Source organism: Oreochromis aureus, linkage group 5 (assembly GCF_013358895.1).
Source record: "Oreochromis aureus strain Israel breed Guangdong linkage group 5, ZZ_aureus, whole genome shotgun sequence".
Classification (NCBI taxonomy): Eukaryota; Metazoa; Chordata; class Actinopteri; order Cichliformes; family Cichlidae; genus Oreochromis; species Oreochromis aureus.
The window spans coordinates 17,590,506-17,612,445 of NC_052946.1; the positions used below are offsets into that span (position 1 = coordinate 17,590,506).

Sequence of the window (21,940 nt, forward strand, 5' to 3'; positions counted from 1 at the left end):
GCTCACACGCTCCACAGCCATCCCCTTAATGTGGATGGGTGGATGTGGGTCAGCATTCCTCCTGTAGTCCACGATGAGCTCCTTAGTCTTCTCGGTGTTAAGCAGCAGGTTGTTTGTGTCGCATTTACCGATTGTTGTTGGTCCAACAGCCGGTCTGTTCAGACATTCCCAGATGTTTACATACTCTTTGTTAACAGAAGAGGGAATGCTGCACAGTGCTAAACGTGGTGCTGTCCCAACTTTTATGTGATGCTACCAGTAAATTGAAAGTGAAAGTGGGCATCCCAGTTCTTTTGTACGTACATATGGTACTTCTGTTTGTCATGATCCTGGGGTTTTTTTTCTGGGAGAGGCCCATGGCAGACTTGGAGGTGCTGATTCTCATTTCCGCTGCTTCACACTCCGCTGCAAACCGCTCCGATGCGAACTGGAGGCAACCACCTGATGAACCCAACAGAACCACATCATCTGTGAAAAGCAGAGATGAGATTCTGAGACCACCCAAGTGGAAGCCTTCCGTCATTTTGGATAAGTACTATAGAAAAAGGATAAATCTATGGATGGATGGTTCTTCTACAAATGTAACCTTGAAGTTGTGTGTATTGTAAGAGATACATCTCTTGGGCATCACTGTTTAAATAGTTGTCTTTGCACACATGTCTGCAGTTTTACTGAGCAAGACTATCTTCTGAAGCAAAAGTTGCATTACTATAAGATAATAAACCAGGAAACCAACCAATGCAGCCCCTGCCTGTCATGGTTAGGCTGTGTGTAGGCAGGATGAGGACCCAAACGCAAACTCATGGGAAAACAGGACTGAACTCAAAATACAGCTTTATTGCTGACAAAAGATAATAGCGAGACAAAATAACATGAAACTAAACTGGGAAGTACTAAGGTAACTGACTTACGAGGAAACACACGGAGGGGCACACAGACATGAGGGAGAACGCGACACAGAACTGAGGGAGACGCAGACCTAAATACACAGAGGGTTAACGAGGGAAGTGGGAGCACACGAGGAACACAGGTGACACTGATAATCATAACAAGACAAGGCAGGAGTAAACGCAACACTGACGGGAGACTGTCAAAGTAAAACAGGAAGTACAGAGGTTCAGACAGGAGGAGAGAGAGCACGGGGAGAGCACAGACATAACGGGCTGGGGAAAACATGGAATAAAACACAAGGAGAGACGAGGGCTCAGATACACAGAGGGGCACACAGGGGGTAAGAGCCACAAGGGGGAAAACACATAAGGAACAACGTAACAGGGCAGGAACCATGGCCTAAATACAGAACAACATACCAAAAATACAAGAGAACCAAGAATGCTGGGCCAACATGGCCCAGGATCATGACACTGCCTCTGTTTGTTAGTCCATGTGTTAGGAATAAAGACATAAATCTTTAAAAACAGATCACAAGTATCCACTTTTATTTTTTAAGATATAAAAATCTAAAATAGCTGAGTACTCTAGTTCAAAGAAAACAAAGAGGAACAGGATTAGAAGTGAACACAGTGACAGCTCAGGTTGAGAGAGGCAAGGCTGAGATGGTTTGGTCGTGTTTTGAGGAATTACAGTGGATACCAGTGGATACGCTGGACAAAGGATGTTGAATATGGAAGACCAGGTAGAAGTTTCATGGGTGTAGTGAAGGAGGACATGCAGTGGGTTTGTGTGACAGAGGAGGATGTTAGGGATAGAGGCAGATGATCCACTGTGGAGACCACCTAAGGGAGCAACCAAAAGGATAAAACTATAAAGCAGACATTACTCTGGAGTAAATAGTGTTTTAGTCAAGTGCTGTTTTCATGGCTCTGTAGTGTAGTGGTTTACACATTTGCTTAACAAGTGAAAGAGCCCCAGTTTGATCCTGGGAGGAGACACAAATCCCTTTGGGGTTGAGTCAGGAAGTGCATCCGGTGTAATCAAACATGTGGAGCTGCTCACTGTGGTGAACCCTTGTGAATAAGCTGATAGTGTTTTAGTTAGACTTATTTTCATCAGCAGATGTATTGTTGTATGGCTGTCCTGCCTCAGAAGCATATGTAGAATTAAATGAAACTTCGATGCACTTAGCTGCTACATGTAGCCCAAATACACGTGGCCAGAGGAATTTTTTTTTCTGCCACCACATTTTATTCCTTTCATCATTATAAAACCTTGAGTCACATTCAGCGTTTGGCCAAAGCATGACTACCTAATTAGGTACCCTTAATCTTTGAAATAACAGAATTGGCTTGGGAATATGAAGTGCTCAGTCACCGAAGAAGAAAAAAGAAATCCCAAAGCACTGATATGGTAGAGAGGATGTGAAAGGAGGCAAGAAGGCAGCACCAGACCACCCATTGTGTTTCTTTTAAGCTCATTTGAAAGAGGCTGTTATAAAACATAACCCAAGTGTGTTGTGGATTTGAATTTTTGCTTATAATAGAGTAAGACATTCATCTGTTTGAACTGCATGTTAATTACTTTTTCCTTATCAGAATCTTATGTTAATATGCTTAGCTGTTCCATTTTTAGCAGCATGGAGAGGCTAAAGAAAGTGGAAGATTAAATACTGCTTTGGGACTTCAGTGTGCATATAAATACTGTCTGAAGTAGAGGTTACAGACACACTTACAGCACTGTCTTGTTTTTAAATCACATTTCATAAGTGCAGCCAGAAACCATTGAGTTTTTGCAATAAAACATGCGTGGGGTTTTATCAGTTAAACCCTGTGAGAAATAAAAAGCTCTTGCTCCATAACACACTCTTACAGTGATACAGACAGGCTACTGGAGTGCAATAGAAGTTTTGTGTGTTGACAGGCTTTATGTATCAGGATATATTTCTCCAACTGTGATCATAATTATATACTATGGATTTTTTTTTCTTTGTTCAGATTTGACATTTTGTGCAAGCAAAAGGCCATCTCTCTGACCACGGTAACTGAAGTGGTCCTTTCATCAGGGCAGTGATTCTAAGCGTGCTAGCGAATCCACCAAAGGATGGTTCTAAAGAGAATAAATTGAGGGACTGCGCCAGTGAAAGCCAAAGTTTGGAACCCTGTTGAATTTCTGTTGAGAGACTTGAAATGGGCCGCACATGGAAGAAAAACCCGAAACAACTGAGTTGAGGGTGTTTCTGGTATTTTAGCAAGTCGTCATTCAGATATATTTTCAAATAGATGATTGAAAGAGCTAATCGTCCTTACGTATTGTGTTCATGTGAATTCTTTGTAGCATTGTCCAGGTTCTTGTTCTTACGTGCATGTCTGACAAATGTGAGTCAGTGGCTCTGCTGTAGACCAAGCTAATATTACAATCCAAAAGCCCTTCGGGAAGACATATTGCAACTATTTTTGCTGCTGTGGTCATTATGCAGCGATCCCAGCCACAGCAAAACATTGCTGAAAGAGACACTGCAAGTCTTCAGTGTTTCCCCTTTAGTTTTTCCCCTAAAAGGCAACGCAATGAATGGATTATCCAGATACTCTCAGCCATCATTCAATATATGGTATGACAATTATGTATTCCTCATGCACACCTGTTGAGACAAATGCTCACAAAGCAGCTTTGCTATAAATTAGATTATCATATTTTCTTAAAGCTATTGATTAAAAATCTATATTTTTGTTCCACAGAATTCTGCATCCACCCACATGCAATCACAGTAGCATTGCCAGTATGTAAACACAATGCATACAGAGTTGGCAAAAGCATGCATAGTGTAGAAAGCAGATTATATATATCAGTGTCTGCATGTGTGTTTGTATTCTGCTGCTGGTAGGGATTTATGGCATCATGCATCCCTTCATCGATTTACATTTATTTATAGACTGGTGCAGTGCCCACTGTCACAGGCATATTGACGTCAGCAAAAGTAGACGTCACAGTGAGTGGAGGTTTTATTTCTGAACTATGTTATCTGAACTACTGAAATAATAAATCATCACAGAGGACTGTGACCACATCTGTGAGGTTGTTACCCCCTACATCGCCTAATTATAGGAAGATGACCCCAAATTGATCTAAATAACTTCAAACTTAACAAGGACAATATGTGATTGAAGTGCAGATGTTCATCTTTATTTCAAGGGGTTTACAAACGTTTAGCATTAGATATTTTTATATATATATCCCTATTTTTAAAGGTTCAAAAATAATTGGCCCACTGGCAAACAAGAAGTTTCATGAGCAGGTGAGACCTGTTCCCTTGTTATTTCATGACAAATGTATTCATCCTTCCATTTTCTGCCACTTATCTAGGTAAAGGTTGTGGTGGCAACCACATCCCAAGCCAACTGAGAGATATAATCTCTCCAGCATGTCCTGAGTCTGCCCAGGGCTGTCTCCTGATAAGATGAGCCCAGATGTGGGGGGAGTCACAGTTCTACTCTGAGTCCCTCACGAATGGCCTAACTCCTCACCCTGACAAAGGAGACAGACAACATTTCTGAAGTTGATTCAACTTGTTGACTGTAATTTTAAATATGAGGACCAAAGAGAAGTCAGTGCAAGTGAGGAAGGCCATCATTAGGCTGAAAAACCAAGACAAAGAGAAGAGGGTAGATATATTATTGTCAAAGTTCACAATCAAGAGTTTTCTTCGTGAATGGGCACAGAGCGTTTACAACAACACTCAAGAAGAGGAAGGTCACATTAGACTTTGCTAAAATATCTAAAAGAGCACTCACAGTTCTGACAAAAAACAACCCTTTGGATGAATCCGAGACGAACCTATACCAGAATGATGGGAAAAGAAAAGTATGGAGAATGAGAAAAACAAGTAATGATCCAAAGCATATCATATGATCTTTAAACATGATGAAGGAAATATTATAGCAGGGGAATTCTGCTAAACTGATCAAACAGTGCTTCACAGTGCAAATACCCAAAACCATATTGCAAAAGCAACTCCAGAATTTGACAAGGCAAAAAGGGGTTAAAATCAGTCACCTGATTTCAGCCAGGTAGAGCAGCTTTTCAGTTACTGAAACCCACAAACAAGCAACAACTGAAGATAACTGCTGTAAACGTCTGACAGAGCATATAAAGGAAGGAGACAGCATTTGGTGATATCCATGGGTTGTAGACTTCACTGACTGCAAAGGATTTTCATCCAAGTAATAAAAATAATCTTTACATTTAAAATCCTGTTAGTTTGTTCAATTAATTTTGAGCCTCTGAAATAGGGAGACTATGTATAAAAATGTCGGATTCTGTTAATGAAACATTTGTGGAAAACCCCTTTAATCAAAACTCAAAGTATGCACTTCAGTCTATGTGATAGTGTACAGAGGCAAAACTACAACAACTGTCAATGTATTTTACTGGTAATAGCTCCAACTAGCAACATACTATACTAGTTAGGTCCATATATATTTGGACACTTACAAATGTTTGTTTTTTTACCGGTTTACTGAAACATATCTCAGTTATAGTTATATAATGGACATAATGTGTAGACTGTCAGCTTTCATTTAAGGCTATCCGCATTCAAATTGAATAAAGGGTTTAGGATTTTTAGCTCCTTAACATGTGTCGCCCTCTTTTTAAAGGGAACAAAAGTAATTGGACTCAGAGGCTGTTTAATGGGCAGGTGTGGGAAATTCCTTTGTTATGTCATTATCAATTAAAAATATAAAAGCCCTGGAGTTGATTTGAGGTGTGGTGTTGGCATTTGGAAGTCTTTGGTTTAAATAGACAACATGGGGTCAAATGAGCTGCTAAGGAGGTGCTCCGTGCAGGTGAAACAAGCCTTCCATGAGCTGCGGAAACAGGAAAAAACCCATCTGATAAATTGCTACAATAACAGGAGTGGCAAAATCTACAGTTTGGTACATCCCGAGAAAGAAAGAAAGTACTGGTGAGCTCAGCAACACAAAAAGACCTGGTCTCCATGGAAGACAACAGTGGTTTATGATGGCAGAATCATTTCCCCTTAACAACAACCAACTGAACAACACTCTCCAGGAGGTAGGCTCCTGTCTAGTCTACCAATTAAGAGAAGACTGCATGAAAGTAAATACATAGAGTTCACTGCAAGGTGCAAGCCATTCATAAGCCTCAAGAATATAAAGGCTACATTGGACTTTGCTAAGGTCTAAAAAATCCAACACAGTTCTGGAAAAATATTCTTTGGACAGATGAAACCAAGATCTACCTCTGCCAGAATGATGGCAAGAAAAAGTATAGAGAAGATCTGCAACAGCTCATGATCCAAAGCATACCACATCAGCTGTGAAACATGGCGGGGGCAGTGTGATGGCTTGGGTGTGCATGGCTGCCAGTGGCACTGGGACGCTAGTGTTTAATGATGATGTGACACAGAACAGACTGTCTGCTCAGATTCAGCTACACGCAGTCAAACCGATTGGGCAGTATTTCATAATACAGATGGACAAAGACCCAAAACATACAGCCTTAACAACCCAGGAGCTTATTAAAGCAAAGAAGTGGAAAATTCTTGAATGGCTCAGTCAGTCACCTGATCTCAACCCAACTGAACATGCATTTCACTTGTTGAAGACTAAACTTCGGACAGAAAGGCCCACAAACAAACAACAACTACAGCTGCTGCAGTAAAGGCCTGGCAGAGCATTAAAATTGGGGAAACCCAGAATCTGGTGATGTACATGAATTCAAGACTTCAGGCCCTTTGCCTACAGAGGGTTTTTATCCAAGTATTAGAAATAAACATTTTATTTTCAGTTATTTAATTTGTCCAATTACTGTTGAGCCCCTGAAATGAAGGGATTATGTGTAAAAATGCTTTAGTTCCTCACATTTTTATGTAATCTTGTTGTTCAGCCCACAAAGTCTGCATATGAGTTGTTTCATTTAAAATTCATTGTGGTAATATATTTATAAACATCCTGTAAACAGATACAATGGAGCAGTACAGTTGCTCCAAACATTTTGTAACATGTTTTGGAGCAATCTGCCCTTATTATCATAGGTCAGATACACTCTCAATGAAAATGCACACTGCATGTGAGCTAACTGCGCCGTTTCTTAGAAGAGCAACATCCTGCAGCAGTCTGCCAACAGATTCATCACCAATGGAAATGGCTCTTTGTTAATTTGATTTGATATCCCCAGGACAGCAGAGCCTAGCACTCATACTCTTTTTACCTCTGCTGTGTGTGTGTGTGTCTGTGTGCTGTCGAGTGTGCACGCCTGCCTGTCCTCCTGCATGTGTCCATACCAGACATTCTAAGAATAACTGTCAGGAATTTGATGCTTCTCGTGGAAAAACTTTGGCCTCCATTGCGGTGACAGTAGCTTCTCCTTATCAGGAAACTTCTTGACTTAATAACCTTTAAGACTTTCTTTCAGGGCCTAATCTTTAAAGCCTGAAGACGATCAACATTTCCACCGAATCAATATGGCTACTAGAGACAAAGAGCATTGATTACACCAAAAATTAAAAATGAAAGCAGAATCATTATGCTTGCATGTGTCTTTTTTATATCTGTGTCCATCAGAGGCCTGATGAGGAGGTGGTGGTAGATCAGGGAGGAACCAGCTCTGTGCTGAACATCCACTATGAGAAGGAAGAACTGGAAGGTGAGTAACTTGCAGATCTGTTGAAAGCTGCCCCCATGTGTAAAATACAGGGTCAGCAAGAATCCATCTGTCACAGTTTTGTTTTTGTTTTGTTTTTAAGATTTATTTTAGACCGTCTGACTTGTACTGCTGCAAGTATGACTTTCAGAGGTACCAAAAAAAGCATTCTCTGTAGTTGTACATGGACCACATAGCCTTTTAACAACAGGCCTGATAACCTATAGTCCTGAAGTGCCACCGAGCAGGACTCCCAACATAAAAAAAATCCTCAAGAGGATAAAGATCTGATCCAGTGATCCATGACAAAGAAGGAAAATGTATTGTTTGTCCTGAATCTGATGTTAAGCCAATGGATGGACTGTCCTCTCCAGCACCCTGGCACACACCTTTTCAGGAAAGCTGTGATTCCTCTCAAGTTAGAACACATCCCTTGGCCCTCCTCCTTAAAAAGGAGGACCAGCACCAAAGTTTGCCAATCCCAGACCACAGTTTCCACCTTTCACTTTCACTTTCATCTTGCAGAGGTTGCAGCCAAGACAGCCACACAACATCCAGCTCATATCCAGCATAAGCACCAAGCTTATGGATACAAGTATACCCAAGTTCTGATTTTACAATGTAAACCACATTTTACAATATAAAAGAACACTTTCCTGAAGCTATCGTTATTGCTTTCCAAAAGCTGAATTTACTCCCACTTTTTTAGAAAGACTCAGCAGCCATACAGAAACATGTATTATTTTTTTTTGGGGGGGGGGGGGTAGTTCTTTTTGCAACCTGTATATATTGGCTCTACAGTATTAAACTGTATTAAAAAACTTAATTACACTTAATCAGCTGGATCGCTGTGGCCCACTTTTACCTCTGACCACCCCCTCTCACTGCCTCACACTGAAGGCAACTCCAGAGTGGATTATACTCCAACCATTCACCAGGAGGCCGGTTCCAGATCCCAGTCTGTATCCTGAGGTGTTCCCGATTATATCTAGCTGTATATCTGTCTCACACACTCGTTTGGGTCCCTTGTCCACAATACAAGTAATCTTCTACATCCCAAGAAGCAGTTTCAGCAGAATGGGATCAGACAACCAAAGCCCCTACCTTTGAGCACTTCCTCATCCACATTGCACCAGATCCCTATGGCTATGTATTTAGAGTACACCCCTAACAGGTTGCAAGCCTGTTGCAGGCCCAGCTTAGTGAGACAGACATACTCATACCTAATTTAGAATCACGAATTAACCTAACTCGACTAATTGCATGTTCTCGGACTGTAGTAGGAACCCAGGGCACCCAGAGTTAGCACACACAGACATGGGAAGAGCAGGCAAACTCCACATAGAAAAGCCCCAGCCAGATGGTAGATTCAAAAAGTGTAATGTAGTGGTTAATATATTTGTCTGCCAAGTGGAAAATGAGACCAATGTAGGATCTGGATCTCTGGCTGGAAATGAACCAGTAACCTCTTGCTTGCTAAACAAATGTATGAAGTCCTGCACTACGCTATGCTGAGTTGACCAGATGTTGATCAATGATGTGTGTCCATGAGTGCCTGCATGTATGTTCACTCATCCTTCAAAAATAATAAAATTCATATGTCTTATGCAGAATTATTCTCTACAAATTTTTTAAATCTATTTGTGTAAGCCTGTTGTTTATTCTTTTTTTTTTTTTTCAAAAAGACTAATATTCAGATAAAGCTCCAGTATATCCAGTGTCACATGCAATCAGCCTCTTGGTTATCACAGCATGTTGTTTTTGAAATTGAATCCACTAATGATAATTAACTATGGCAACAGTCGAGACTAATATAGGACAGGAAGGGTGTTGTTTTCTCATTTTCCCCGTGGAGTTTAACACCTATGCCTGAGTTTAATGGCTTTCACTTTTATCCTGCATGCTGAGAAATCATTGGACACATTATTCCTTCATCTTTTTCCCCTCTCAGTGTTTGAAGATAATTCTTTTTCCAAGCGCTAAATGCTCTTAGTATTGTGGGTAAACTTAAAAATACTTGTAGAGAGTAAACTAATTGCACAAAAACAGGTCACAGAGATGGTCTATAGTCAAATATTATAAAATTACTCAAGCTCTATCAAGGTAACCATCAGTATTTAAAGTACACACTTAATTTCAGTGCAGTTTTAAATTCTGGTTGCAAATCTTCACCACACAGCAATCAAATGACAGCAGGAGCAAAAACCTCTTCATTGTGAGTCCCTTTGGTCTAACGGGAGCTCTTCCTGTTTCATGTTTATTAAATAAATTAACAATAAAAATAGAACATTTGAAGACATCTTGCATCTCGGATTAGCCTATTTACATAATAACTACTTGTTTTGTCAATCCACTAAACTCCTTACAGTCTTTTCGTCAGATAAAATGAAGTTCAACTAAAGTGCATTAATAATGTGCAACTAATGAAACGGTCTGTGTGACATTAAAATGCTTGATGTTTACTCGGTAATCAAAGATGCTTTCTTTTTATTTTTCTTGTCTTTTTCTGCATCGTTTTCAGGTCACAGGACTCTGTTTGTTGGGGTCCGGATGCCCAGGCAGAGCCATCGTCACCACAAAGGTCATGGTTCCCGCCACCGCAAGAGAGACAGAAGGGCAAGCAGCATTGCAGCACAGCAAAGCGAGGAGAATGAGACAACCAGTTCTAGTCATGGTAGCGCGTACAGAAATAAACACATCAGACTTTTTCTTAGGCTACCCCATTACTTAAAGTGTTTTACAGTTTAGATGCATTATTTTGGCTCATATAGTCATTCACCAATCAGATGGAGCCATATAGTGACTTTATAGCAGGACCAGCACCCACAGAGTAGGTGGTGGTTGTTAAACAAAGCCTATCAATATTGTGGGCACTTCACACATGCAGGACTCCAGGCTAAAATTGACAAACCACTAATTAGCTAACACAGAACAGGAACAAATCAGCATGCCGGACATGTGTACAAATCTGTGTTAAAGTATGTATGCATGTGGGCTCAGAAGCCATTAAAAGTCATGTAAGGACAAAGTAAGAAATGTTGTGTTTTGGAAAGTCTTTTGAGAACCTACAGGTCACCTCTTCTTCCTCCCTCACATCATCAGACACACCATCCCAGCGGGTCCAGTTCATTCTAGGCAATGAGGAGGACGCTGAACACGTGTCCCATGAGCTGTTCACCGAGCTGGATGAGATCTGTGTCAAGGATGGCAAGGATGCTGAGTGGAAAGAAACAGCCAGGTCAGGATATCTCCTCAGGGAGCTGTTGGTAACAGTGCTTAGCAATAAGGTTTCTGACAGCCTGGCAGCTCTACAGTTGCACTGTTATGAAAAGGGGAGGCTACAAGAGGTAGTTACACTTAAAGCTCACTGAAGGTTAGCTCAAGGGGAAAAGATCAAAAGCTGGGAGTCAAACAAATATGGCTTATTTGTGCTGTTCAAATGCCAAATCTCAGTTTCTCATACTCATGTCGAACTTTTTTTATTTTTTATTTGGTGGTGTGAACCACTGTACAAGAGATTTAAAGCACGTCTATGCGTGGGAAAGAAAAACAGCTTTCTATTTAAAGTTGAATGCTCCCTCTACACTTAGCTGAAGAAGAAGTGTATTCATCATACTTCAAGGAATTGCTTTAAAAAGACCCGACGTGAGTCAAGCAGCCCTCTCCCTATTATAGCCATGGTTGGGAAAGCATAGCGTCTGTTCTCAAGGGCCTTTGGTTTCAGTTCTTACCTAAAAGTTGTAAGTCCCTGCAGTCAGCAACTCCTGCTGGACAAACCAGCAACTTGTGTGATAGCTCACTGTCCTCCATGTGTGAGGTTTACAACATATTTTGGAAACAGAAAATCAGTATAATATTGTGTGGAAGTGGAACAGTAACAAGGAAATTGGAAGCAAAAAACCAACAATGCCACCTGGCAATGCAGGAAGTATTAATCTAATCAATCTTAACTACATTTCAAATTTGTAGTAAAAGCACACAGATTCGTTACTGGCAAGGTAAATGGACTGATTCTTATATAGCACTTTTCTACTCTGCTTGAGTACTCAATACAATATGCCACATTTACCCAATTACTTTCTAACTACATTCACACTCCGATGGATGCATCGGAGAGCAACTTGGGGTTAATATCTTGCCCAAGGATACTTGACATGCAGACAGGAGCCAGGGATCAAACCACCAACCTACAGTAGGTGACCTGCTCTACCTCCTGAGCTACAGTCACCCAGGCGTGACAGATTTTTCCATTTTGTGTCTTTGTTGACAAATTAATAACTCAAGAATAAAACTGGAGCTCCAACAATAGAAAGATTAAAGCCCAAACAACACCCATTAAATCATTAAAAATAAATAAATAAACACAATAATAAAACATTTATCATATTATTTTTATTTTAACTAATACTTTATTTAAATATTCCTAACGTCTGCAATCATAAAACTAAAAAACAGTCATAAAATAAATTAAACTGTACACTGAACCCACATTATCTGGCTCAGATATTAATGAGAAAAGAGCGTCACTAAATGTGCTCTAACAGTCTGAACAGCCCAAATACATTGAAGTTACATATCTGCAACCAGAATGAGACCAAAAAGCCAAGGGAGACTGAACAATGGGCTAACAGTGCCCTTTACAATCAAGCTCTGATTGAAGAGCTACTGCAGGAATCAGGATTAATGCTTTGTTCAAAAGCACTAATCAGGTGAGGAACATGTTTTCCACCAGGAACTTCCCACAACATTAGAAATGATCACAGCAAGTAAAGCCTGGACCAGTTTTCACACATTCAAATTCAAATTGCAAAAGGATAATCTAATGTATTTATGATGCCATCAACTGGAATTCATAAATAAGGATAGAATGGTTAAAATTTAAATTAAAAACTAAGAAAAAAAAAGCAGATTGTAGTAAATGCATTGTATCTGCTAGGAGACGATGTACAGCAAATGTACAAAAGGGGACTATTGTAGAAAACTGACAGTAAATATGCTTAGGAATAAATTATACTATGGACCTTCTAAAAAATGCAAAAATGAAGAAGAAGTGATAGAACAGGTGTTTGTTTTTTTTAATGGTAGCTGTTAAGAAGCTTTTGCTAAAGCAAATATTTCTTTACATTTCTTTACATTTTATTCTTTATATACAGTAACAGCTTGTTTTGGCTCAGCTGTTGTCATTTAAATAACACTTTGTCAATTGATAAGATTTATATTATTTCTTAAGTTTTATGAAAAAAATAGCCTTTTTATTAAGCCTTTGTATGGTAGCCTTTGTAATCAATATAGCAAATTAAACAGAAGGAAAACATCATAATAACAATACTTGCAAGTTGCTAAATAACATCTCTTTACCTTGCAGATGGCTGAAGTTTGAGGAAGACGTGGAGGATGGTGGAGAAAGATGGAGCAAGCCTTACGTTGCTACGCTTTCCCTCCACAGTCTTTTTGAGCTGCGCAGTTGCATTATCAACGGCAGCGTATTGCTTGACATGCGTGCCGACTGCATTGAAGAAATCGCAGGTGAGAACACGTGTATGTTAATATGACTCTGCCCGAGTGCTCTATATAAGAAGGCAGGTTCAGACTCATTATTAAGGGCAAAACAAAACTTATTATTGGTCTTTATCATTGGTGTGAGTGCTGTTTTCTCATGTTTGGCATATAATTGTGGCCCATTATGGGCATGAACATCATAGTCATTCTGGACTTAATTATTTCTTTGAGCTGTTCTTTTTCCAGGATGGAATCGTTTTACTGCATACATCTTTAATGACTTTAAAAAACAAGGATTGCTATTTGTTTGTTTGTTTTTTGTTTTTTTTTTGTATTTTCTCTAATTTACCGGGTCAAAAGTATACACACACACACACACACACACACAGCATTTGTTTCAAAGATTAGTCAGTTGAATCTTGACCAGTTGCTTTTGGTAGCCATTAATAAGCTTCTTGCTGTATATTTGACCACTCTTAGTAGAATTAGTAGAGTTGATTTAAATTGCTTGGTTTTCTGACAAGGACCTTTTAAACATAGTACACAAATTTTTATTAAGTTTGACTTCGGAAGACCATTCCAGAAGCTTAATGTTAGCCTGCTTTATCCATTCCAAAACCAGTTTTGACATGTGTTTGGGATCAGTGCTTTGTTGGCACACCCAGTTGTCAGTTGTGTTTACCATCTAGCTGTTGGAGGTAGTCCTCCTTTTTCATTAACCCATCCGCTTTGTGTAACATATCAGCTGCAGAGCATGATGCTACTACCACAGCTGGTACAGTGTTCTTATGTTTGAAAACCTCACCTTTGTTCCTCCAAACATACCTCTTATCATTTTGGCCAAATAGCTCAATCTTTGTCTCCTCTGACGATAAAACTTTTCTCCAGAAAACTTTTATGTGGAAAGCTAGAAATTCAGTTGAGCTTGAAGGTGTTGATTTTGGAGCAGAAGCTTCTTTCTAGGTTGGCACCCTCTCAGCCCACAGAAAGTAAAACTCACTTCACTGTAGTCAGTGACGCTGGTCTTCCGGTAGTTTCCGGTTCATGGCAGGCTTGAGCCTTGGTGGTTCCTGAACATGATATTTCCTCTCATCTGAGGGTGATGGTTTGGGTGGTAACAAAAGAGGTGACATGTCAAAATAACTTATTTACAATTGTTTGAACTGATGAGCTTGGAATCTCCAGTTGTTCAATAGCTCCAAGAGACCTTCCCAACTTTTCCATTGGTCTGCGTATTGGCCTGTCCAATAGTCCCATTGTCAGTAATGATCAGTAATGTCATGCTAAAAGACGTAACCCCAAACAAATTGAACCTTATACCATTTATTTTTCTGGTTTTCTCCACCTTGCTCTATAGAGTCCATTCTTGAGCACATGTTACTTTTATTACTATGAATCAGACTCTAGCCTTGCCAGAATGCCTGCTAGTTGTAATCCGAGAAGAACAACATACACGACCGACTATATTCTTCTGGACACAGAAACACAGTTTGCTTATCTTATAGTAACTTTGCAGAACAACCAGCCTAGTTCTAGGCAGCACATAAAGCTGCAGTTTGTGTAATAAACCTGAACAGAAATTGTATTTCTGTCAGCACCTGTACACCTGGTTCTATTTTACTTGAAAATTGCAGCTGAAACTGTGATTGCATAAAATCTAGTTGTAAAAGTGTTTTACTTTGATCCAAATTCATTTGCATGCAGACAAGCAATTAACTTTGCACCTGCATTTATTTATGCAGACTCATGACTGGATGAGGTAATTATGCACATCATGCAAACAAACACACACACACACACACACACACACACACACACACACACACACACACACACACACACACACACACACACACACACACACACACACACACACACACAGACTAAAAAACTGCCGTTTAGCATTCCTTGCCTGTTTGTTACTATTTTCTGCAATCCAGTCATTAAACAAAGAATCCTTTGAATATTTGATCTGACCTTCCTGTCTATCCATCTCTCCCCCACACACACACACACATCTGCAGACAAAATGCAAATGATCACATAGAGCAGAACTCTCCATCGAACCAACATCAGGTTCACAACCTGAACAACCTTCACTCCTCTCCTCCAACTCTCCTCCTATCCATGTGACTCTCACAGCACCACACGGACTCCAAATATTAATCAAGATGCATCTCATAGATCATTTTTAATGTATTTAGCGGAAGTAATAATTAAGCCAAATCAAATTGTACACATAGTTCTCCATCATGAGAGAATCCAGTAGGCAAAAATAGCAAAAAATAACAGGAACCAGTGCTGAATGTTCATTTCAAGCTATTCATTTGTGGATGGAGGTCATAGCACCTGTGACTTTTGACATACCTGTAGGCTCCATTATGCTGTTCTCATAGCACTGTCCTTATGCATGAGGCTGATTATACCGGCGCTGAGGTCAGCAATTGTGTTTTTAATTTATGTTCTGTGTGTGTGTGTGTGAGAGACTGCTTGAGTTTTAAATAACAAGAACAAGTGAGCAAGCAAGGCCTGATAAAGTGCAGAAATGGTAAGAGAGATGGAGAGATGGTGATTATTCTGCAGTTTCATGTGGACAGATATTGACTCAACCCTTTAAACACTCACCTTCTGTTCAAAGTGACAGATGTCTGACCAGATTGGCTTGTATTTATTTTAAAAGCAGCAGTTACATAAAATTAACATGTGTTCCATAAATCAAGGAGGGTATAATGTTGAAACATGATTTCTAAATAACTGGGTTTACTATTTGAAGAGTTATTTACTGCAAATGGATAAAAGTTCTATTCAAAGTAACCAAAATGCATTATGCAAATATAGGCTGCTAGATGCTGTTGATGTGGAACACCAACACTCTGATCATACCAAACTCTGGGTTTATGAGTTTGACCTGCGTTGCAGACATGGTACTGGACCACCAGGAGGCATCCAATGAGCTGGATGACAGCGTGAGAGTGAGGGTTCGTGAGGCGCTGCTCAAGAGACACCACCACCAAAACGAGAAGAAGAAGAATTTGATTCCCATCGTACGCTCCATCACAGAGGGAGCACGCAAACAGTCAGAACCTCATCTGATTGGTGAGTTTGATGGTGGATCTCACACATCAATGTCATACATCAAAGTAGAAGTCATGTCTTCGTATAAGTCAGATGTGGAGATTTCAGTTTTGGGCTTTTTGGGCGGGATTTTACTTTGGCTGTGTACTGAGGGGCCTTAATTGGATTTTTAATTGTAATCTTAGTTAAGATTTTCACTCCAAATTATAGTCAGGGTAAAAATACATGAAAATAGAAAGTAAGTCAGACTGAGTAACAGACAAACATATAGCCTAAGAGAGTGTTTAAACAGCTCTCTCTCTCTCTCTCTCTCTCTCTATATATATATATATATCTATATATATCTATATATATATCTATATCTCTATATCTCTATCTCTATCTCTATATCTCTATCTCTATCTCTATATCTCTATCTATATCTCTATCTATATCTCTATCTATATATCTATCTATATCTATATATCTATCTATATCTATATATCTATCTATATATCTATATATATATATATATATAGATATATATATCTCGCTTTCAGGGCCAAGCTGCCCAGTTTAGCTGTTCCTCAACAAATGCTTGATGCATGTCAGCTAAGCATTACTGCTGTCATAGATTTGTATTATTATTTTTTTATTCATTGTTATCAGTTTGGACTTGGCACAACAACGACCATATTTACTGACTCTGAATCGCTTTTCTTATTTGTCTCCTTCCATCACACATAAACACCCTGCAGGGTCAGCCACATCTCCCCAACCTATTCAACCCAATGAAGCAGCTAAGAACGGTGCTGGACAGGACAGCAGTCAGGTGGACCTGAGTAAGGTAAACCTGAGTAAGGTAAACAAGCAGGCTGTAGAGCAAATGTTGCATTTTTTTTAGATGAATGCTATTAAAACCCCCACAACAGAATGCTTATAAATATGATTATGCTAAACAACAACAACAACAACAACAGATCTTATTTTGTGTGTGGGGGGGGGGGGGCTCTCAGCTCTGAGAATGCACTGGAGACCTGAACTGGGACGCTGTAAATATAATGAGAAACAATTGTGTCACATAGTGCCCCCTAGGACACTACAGTGGAACAACACACAGCAGTAGCCCATCAATAAAGGTACTTTTAGAGCCTCCCAAGGGGTTGCCATAGCATATGCCCTTTCTTACTCAACACGCCCATTTATCACGCTTGTAACCCCCTGAGGTTGGGTTTTTGTGTTTCCTCTCAGTATCAAACAAGAGGTTTTTCCACATGTAAGGCAAATGTGTTAACCACAACAACACAGAGCCACTAACAGCAGTCCACCAACGAAAGACTAAAAAGCAGTGCCATAAAGCCACAGACAAAGGTTTCCATTGAGCCCTGGACCTGCTTGGTTCTCTACAGTTAAGTTAGTTATTACAGTAAATCAATAAACAACATGCTAAAGAGAAGAAAATTAAGAACATTAATTCTGGGCGGACAAGTTACAATAGCATAGAACAGAAAACTGGAGTCAAATGAAGAATAGATATACAAAAATTCACAAACAATGTTTTTAAATACCGTAACAAAAATCCATCATAACATCAACACTGACTTCAAATCCTGTATTGATATTTGCATCTGTCTCGTCTGAACAGGTGGATCTGCACTTCATGAAAAAGATCCCAGAGGGTGCAGAGGCTTCCAATGTGCTGGTGGGAGAGCTGGACTTCCTGGAGAGGCCTATTGTAGCCTTTGTGCGCCTTTCCCCTGCTGTGCTGCTCACCGGACTTACAGAGGTGCCCATACCGACCAGGTAGACAGCTGCAGCTCCCTGCTTTAATCATAAAATCAAATTCAATATTCCAGAAACTCTTTATAAACTGAAATCCATCTGCTGACAAATATTAGGTTCCTCTTCATACTTCTTGGCCCTGATGGAAAGGCTCAGCAATACCATGAAATCGGTCGCTCCATGGCAACCATCATGACAGATGAGGTAAGCACTCTGTCAATCAAAAGTAAATCCGAGTATCTCTCTTGCAGGTGTAAAGAGGCTGGGTTTTCTATTTCTTTTACTTCTTTCTGTACCAGATTTTTCATGATGTAGCATACAAGGCAAAGGACAGAAGTGACCTGCTAGCGGGGATAGATGAGTTCCTAGACCAAGTAACTGTCCTGCCACCAGGAGAATGGGACCCCTCAATCCGTATCGAACCCCCAAAAAAGGTCCCATCTCAGGTACATAGCTGCAGTCAAAGATATTTGTACAATGAAAATTTATTGGAAATTTGTGTTATTATAACTGTTGGTTCAGTGTATCATAATTTTACATTCCTTGATATCTGCAGGAGAAAAGGAAGATGCCTGGAGTCCCTAATGGCACCGTCTGTCAGGAAGAGGAAGAGCTGCATGCTGAACACCACGGGCCAGAACTGCAGAGAACTGGAAGGTTTGCCCAGACTTCTTGCTTCTGTAATGGTGACTGTAGAAGGCAATTCAGACAGCAGGGTGTTATTCCCCAGGAATGTAACCCTTAAAACAGCCTGCAGTTAGGTGCCTGAATGGATGTGTTGCAGCCTGGGCCTGAGTTTGTTAGGTGTAGGCTGTGTGCAGGCAGGAGTGGTGGTAAGGAGGACCCAAAGTGCAGACGCTCGGAGGCAAAAGTGTATTTCAAAAAAAAACTCTGCTTTAATGCTGGATGGCAAAAAGTAACAAAAACCCCAAAAATACAAAATAAACTTACATGAAACAGGCAGCCAGCACACACAGCAAAATGAACGGTAGATCGCAACAATGACAAACTGAAACACAGGGCTTAAATACATAGAGGGAGCAATCAGGGAATGGGCAACAGGAGGGAAACACAGCTGGGGCAAATCAGGACTAACGAGACAAGGAAAGCAAAACCAGATACACTAACATGGAACACGGACTTTCAAAGTAAACCAGGAAACATAACACAGAGACGCGAACTTAACAAGGGGATACAGCCGACAGGGGAGACAGCAACTATAGAACACAGAGACATAAACCATAAGACGGAACTCTAAGAAAGAAACCAAAGACTAGAAATGATAAATAATATAATAAACTCAAAAGCCCTGGGTCAACGACCCAGGCATCCTAACAGAGTTTAGCACTCTTCACTGTGTTCCCATTTGCTCTGGTCATGAAATCTAAATTTGGATTTGTGAGGAGCTCAGGTGGAACAGACAAGTGACAATTACCAGTGCGAATGTGACAGCCTGAAGGAAACTGGAGATGAAAACATTACTTTATTCTTTAAAGAAAAGGTTGTCTTTGAAATCTTCTTTCTCAAAAAGATTCATTTATCTTTTCTATTTACATCCCACACACCACAATTTTTATTGACGTACCAAAAAAAAGTTCCATTTTATTGAAATAAAGGTTAGTACAATCACATCTTATCCAGTTTGTCTACAACAATCATATACAGGCAACTTTATTTTAACCCATGTTTTTCTTCTGATCATCCATGTTATCAGTTGTCCAAATTAATCTTAAAATAATAACTTGAATTTAGAAAATACACGCAGCAACTATCCTGCCAAGAGTTAAATTAGATGATTATAATGTCTCATTTGTGTGCTAGCTGTGTAGCTTGAGCCAGGAGCCGTTTATCTCAGTTTAGCACAAAGACTGAGCTTTTGAGAGGTAGATGAATTAGATTTTGTTGTTCTCATCCAGCAGCAAATGTGCATATTTTCCACAGTGTAAAACAATTTGTTCTATTATCTGAATTCTACACAGCATAAAAAAATCACTTGAATGCTGAACACGTGAAGATCACAGGCTCCCTTCTTAGAACTGTGGGCTGTTTGGAGGAGTCATGACAGAGAGTGTTGTGCTACAAGTCTAAACTGCTGCTAAACTACTGATAAACTCAAGGCCTTTATGGTGGCTTGTTATTGTATTGCTCCAGATCTTTTGCAGGTGTCTTTCCTCAGCACTTTTCCTATTTACATTAACACTATAACTCGAAATTATTGTGATTTTATTGTGAGGCTGTTTTAAATGTTTGATACAGCACTGATTAAAGTTGAAGAGTGACAGGATGCTGCTGTGGCTCATAGGTTGTAGGTCGATGAGGTGACTTGTGTGCTGCAAGGCTCTTACAGAGGCCTGAGCTTGATTCCACTCTGGGTCATTGACTGTGTGTCCTTCCTCTGCTCTCTCTCTCCCACCTTTCCTGTTACTGTCAGACTGTCCTGTTATAATAAAGGCTAAAAAACAGTGGAGCTGTGATCTGTCACACACCACAATCCCAGTGAACCTTTCCACAATACCACAGAGCCACTAGAAGCAGCATTAGACTTGAGGACTATAAAGCAGTGCCACAAAGCCATTACACTAGTTAAGCTAGTTATTGCAGTAATTCAATAAGTAACATGCTGCGTCCTTACTCACTAGGGGTTGGTACAGCAGGTAGTTACACATGTTTGATTTGGCTGATTTTTTTCCCCTTGTTTTTTTCATTTTTTACACTGAATATCATTCCTGACCCAACCCCAAACCAATTTGTGTCTCCTCCCCAGATCAAACAGGGAATATATTGCTCGCTAGGCAAATGTTAGTACCAGTTTTTCCCCTTTCTTTAAGTGTCCCGAGTCCATATCCTGTACTATTCTTTGCCTTGACGTGTTTTTGCAAATACAAAAAAAAACAAAAAAATAGAACTGTTTCTGAAAATATTCCATGGTCATCATGTTCATGGAGTAAGGATATGTCAGGTTAAACTGTCTTTGTTTACTGAACTAGTCCTCTTCTATCCGTATGTGCTGTGATCAGGTTATTTGGTGGTCTGGTCCTGGACATCAAGAGGAAAGCTCCATTCTATTGGAGTGATTTTAAGGATGGTCTCAGCCTCCAGTGTGTGGCCTCCTTCCTCTTCCTCTACTGTGCCTGCATGTCTCCTGTCATCACCTTTGGGGGACTGCTGGGGGAGGCGACAGAAGGACGTATTGTAAGAGCTTAAACACACTCAAGGACACATTCACAGTACTATATTGTAGTTATATACTGCCGTGTCTTTAGGCCATTATTACTACAGCAGTGAATGTTACTGAAGACTGTATAGCAAAGGTTACAGGCTCTCTGCATTTGCACCGTATGTTGTAGAGCGCCATTGAGTCCTTATTTGGTGCGTCTATGACTGGAGTAGCCTACTCGCTGTTTGCTGGTCAGCCTCTCACCATCCTGGGCAGCACAGGTCCTGTTCTTGTGTTTGAGAAAATCCTCTTCAAATTCTGCAAGTATGTACAGGACTCACAACAGCTTCTTTGTGACATCATTATTGCCAAAATGACATTTGTCCCTGTTCCCCGCGGTGCTCTAACTTTAGTCTCTTCTCTCATTTCCTCTCTTCTCCTCTTTCAGGGACTACGACCTTTCTTATCTGTCGCTGCGGACTTGCATAGGCTTATGGACAGCCCTGCTGTGTTTACTGTTGGTTGCCACAGATGCCAGTTCCCTGGTGTGCTACATCACTCGTTTCACAGAGGAGGCCTTTGCCGCCCTCATCTGCCTCATCTTCATCTATGAGGCTTTGGAGAAACTGTTTCACCTGGGAGAACTCTACCCTTACAATGCATACAGTGATTTGGACAAGCTCACCCTGGCATAGTCAGTAACTCAATTTCCTCGAGAGTTTACCTGAATGTTTACGCTGTAGCTTTTTCACTGCTCGTTCTTTTTTTTCTGATTCCATTGTTCTTTTTGAATGATCTGCTGATCGCTCCCCTGCTATCCTCATCGTATGCCTGAGTTGTTCTGACTACTGAAGAAAAAAACACCTTTTTGTGAGCTGATGTACAGTGCAA

At 40.2% G+C, this 21,940-nt stretch overlaps 1 protein-coding gene across 1 annotated transcript in view; it reads left to right on the top strand.

Annotated features, from left to right (window-relative positions):
* slc4a8 (solute carrier family 4 member 8) overlaps positions 1 to 21,940 on the top strand; it is a 33,366-nt gene that overhangs the window by 7,570 nt on the left and 3,856 nt on the right. Inside the window, exons 2-14 of the mRNA XM_039612710.1 lie at positions 7,479 to 7,560; positions 10,079 to 10,231; positions 10,660 to 10,795; positions 12,923 to 13,083; positions 15,976 to 16,152; positions 16,869 to 16,957; positions 17,756 to 17,913; positions 18,009 to 18,096; positions 18,192 to 18,338; positions 18,449 to 18,549; positions 20,910 to 21,084; positions 21,240 to 21,373; positions 21,498 to 21,743. Of these exons, the coding sequence (XP_039468644.1) occupies positions 7,479 to 7,560; positions 10,079 to 10,231; positions 10,660 to 10,795; positions 12,923 to 13,083; positions 15,976 to 16,152; positions 16,869 to 16,957; positions 17,756 to 17,913; positions 18,009 to 18,096; positions 18,192 to 18,338; positions 18,449 to 18,549; positions 20,910 to 21,084; positions 21,240 to 21,373; positions 21,498 to 21,743 (1,847 nt within the window). The remainder of the gene's footprint in view (positions 1 to 7,478; positions 7,561 to 10,078; positions 10,232 to 10,659; positions 10,796 to 12,922; positions 13,084 to 15,975; positions 16,153 to 16,868; positions 16,958 to 17,755; positions 17,914 to 18,008; positions 18,097 to 18,191; positions 18,339 to 18,448; positions 18,550 to 20,909; positions 21,085 to 21,239; positions 21,374 to 21,497; positions 21,744 to 21,940) is intronic.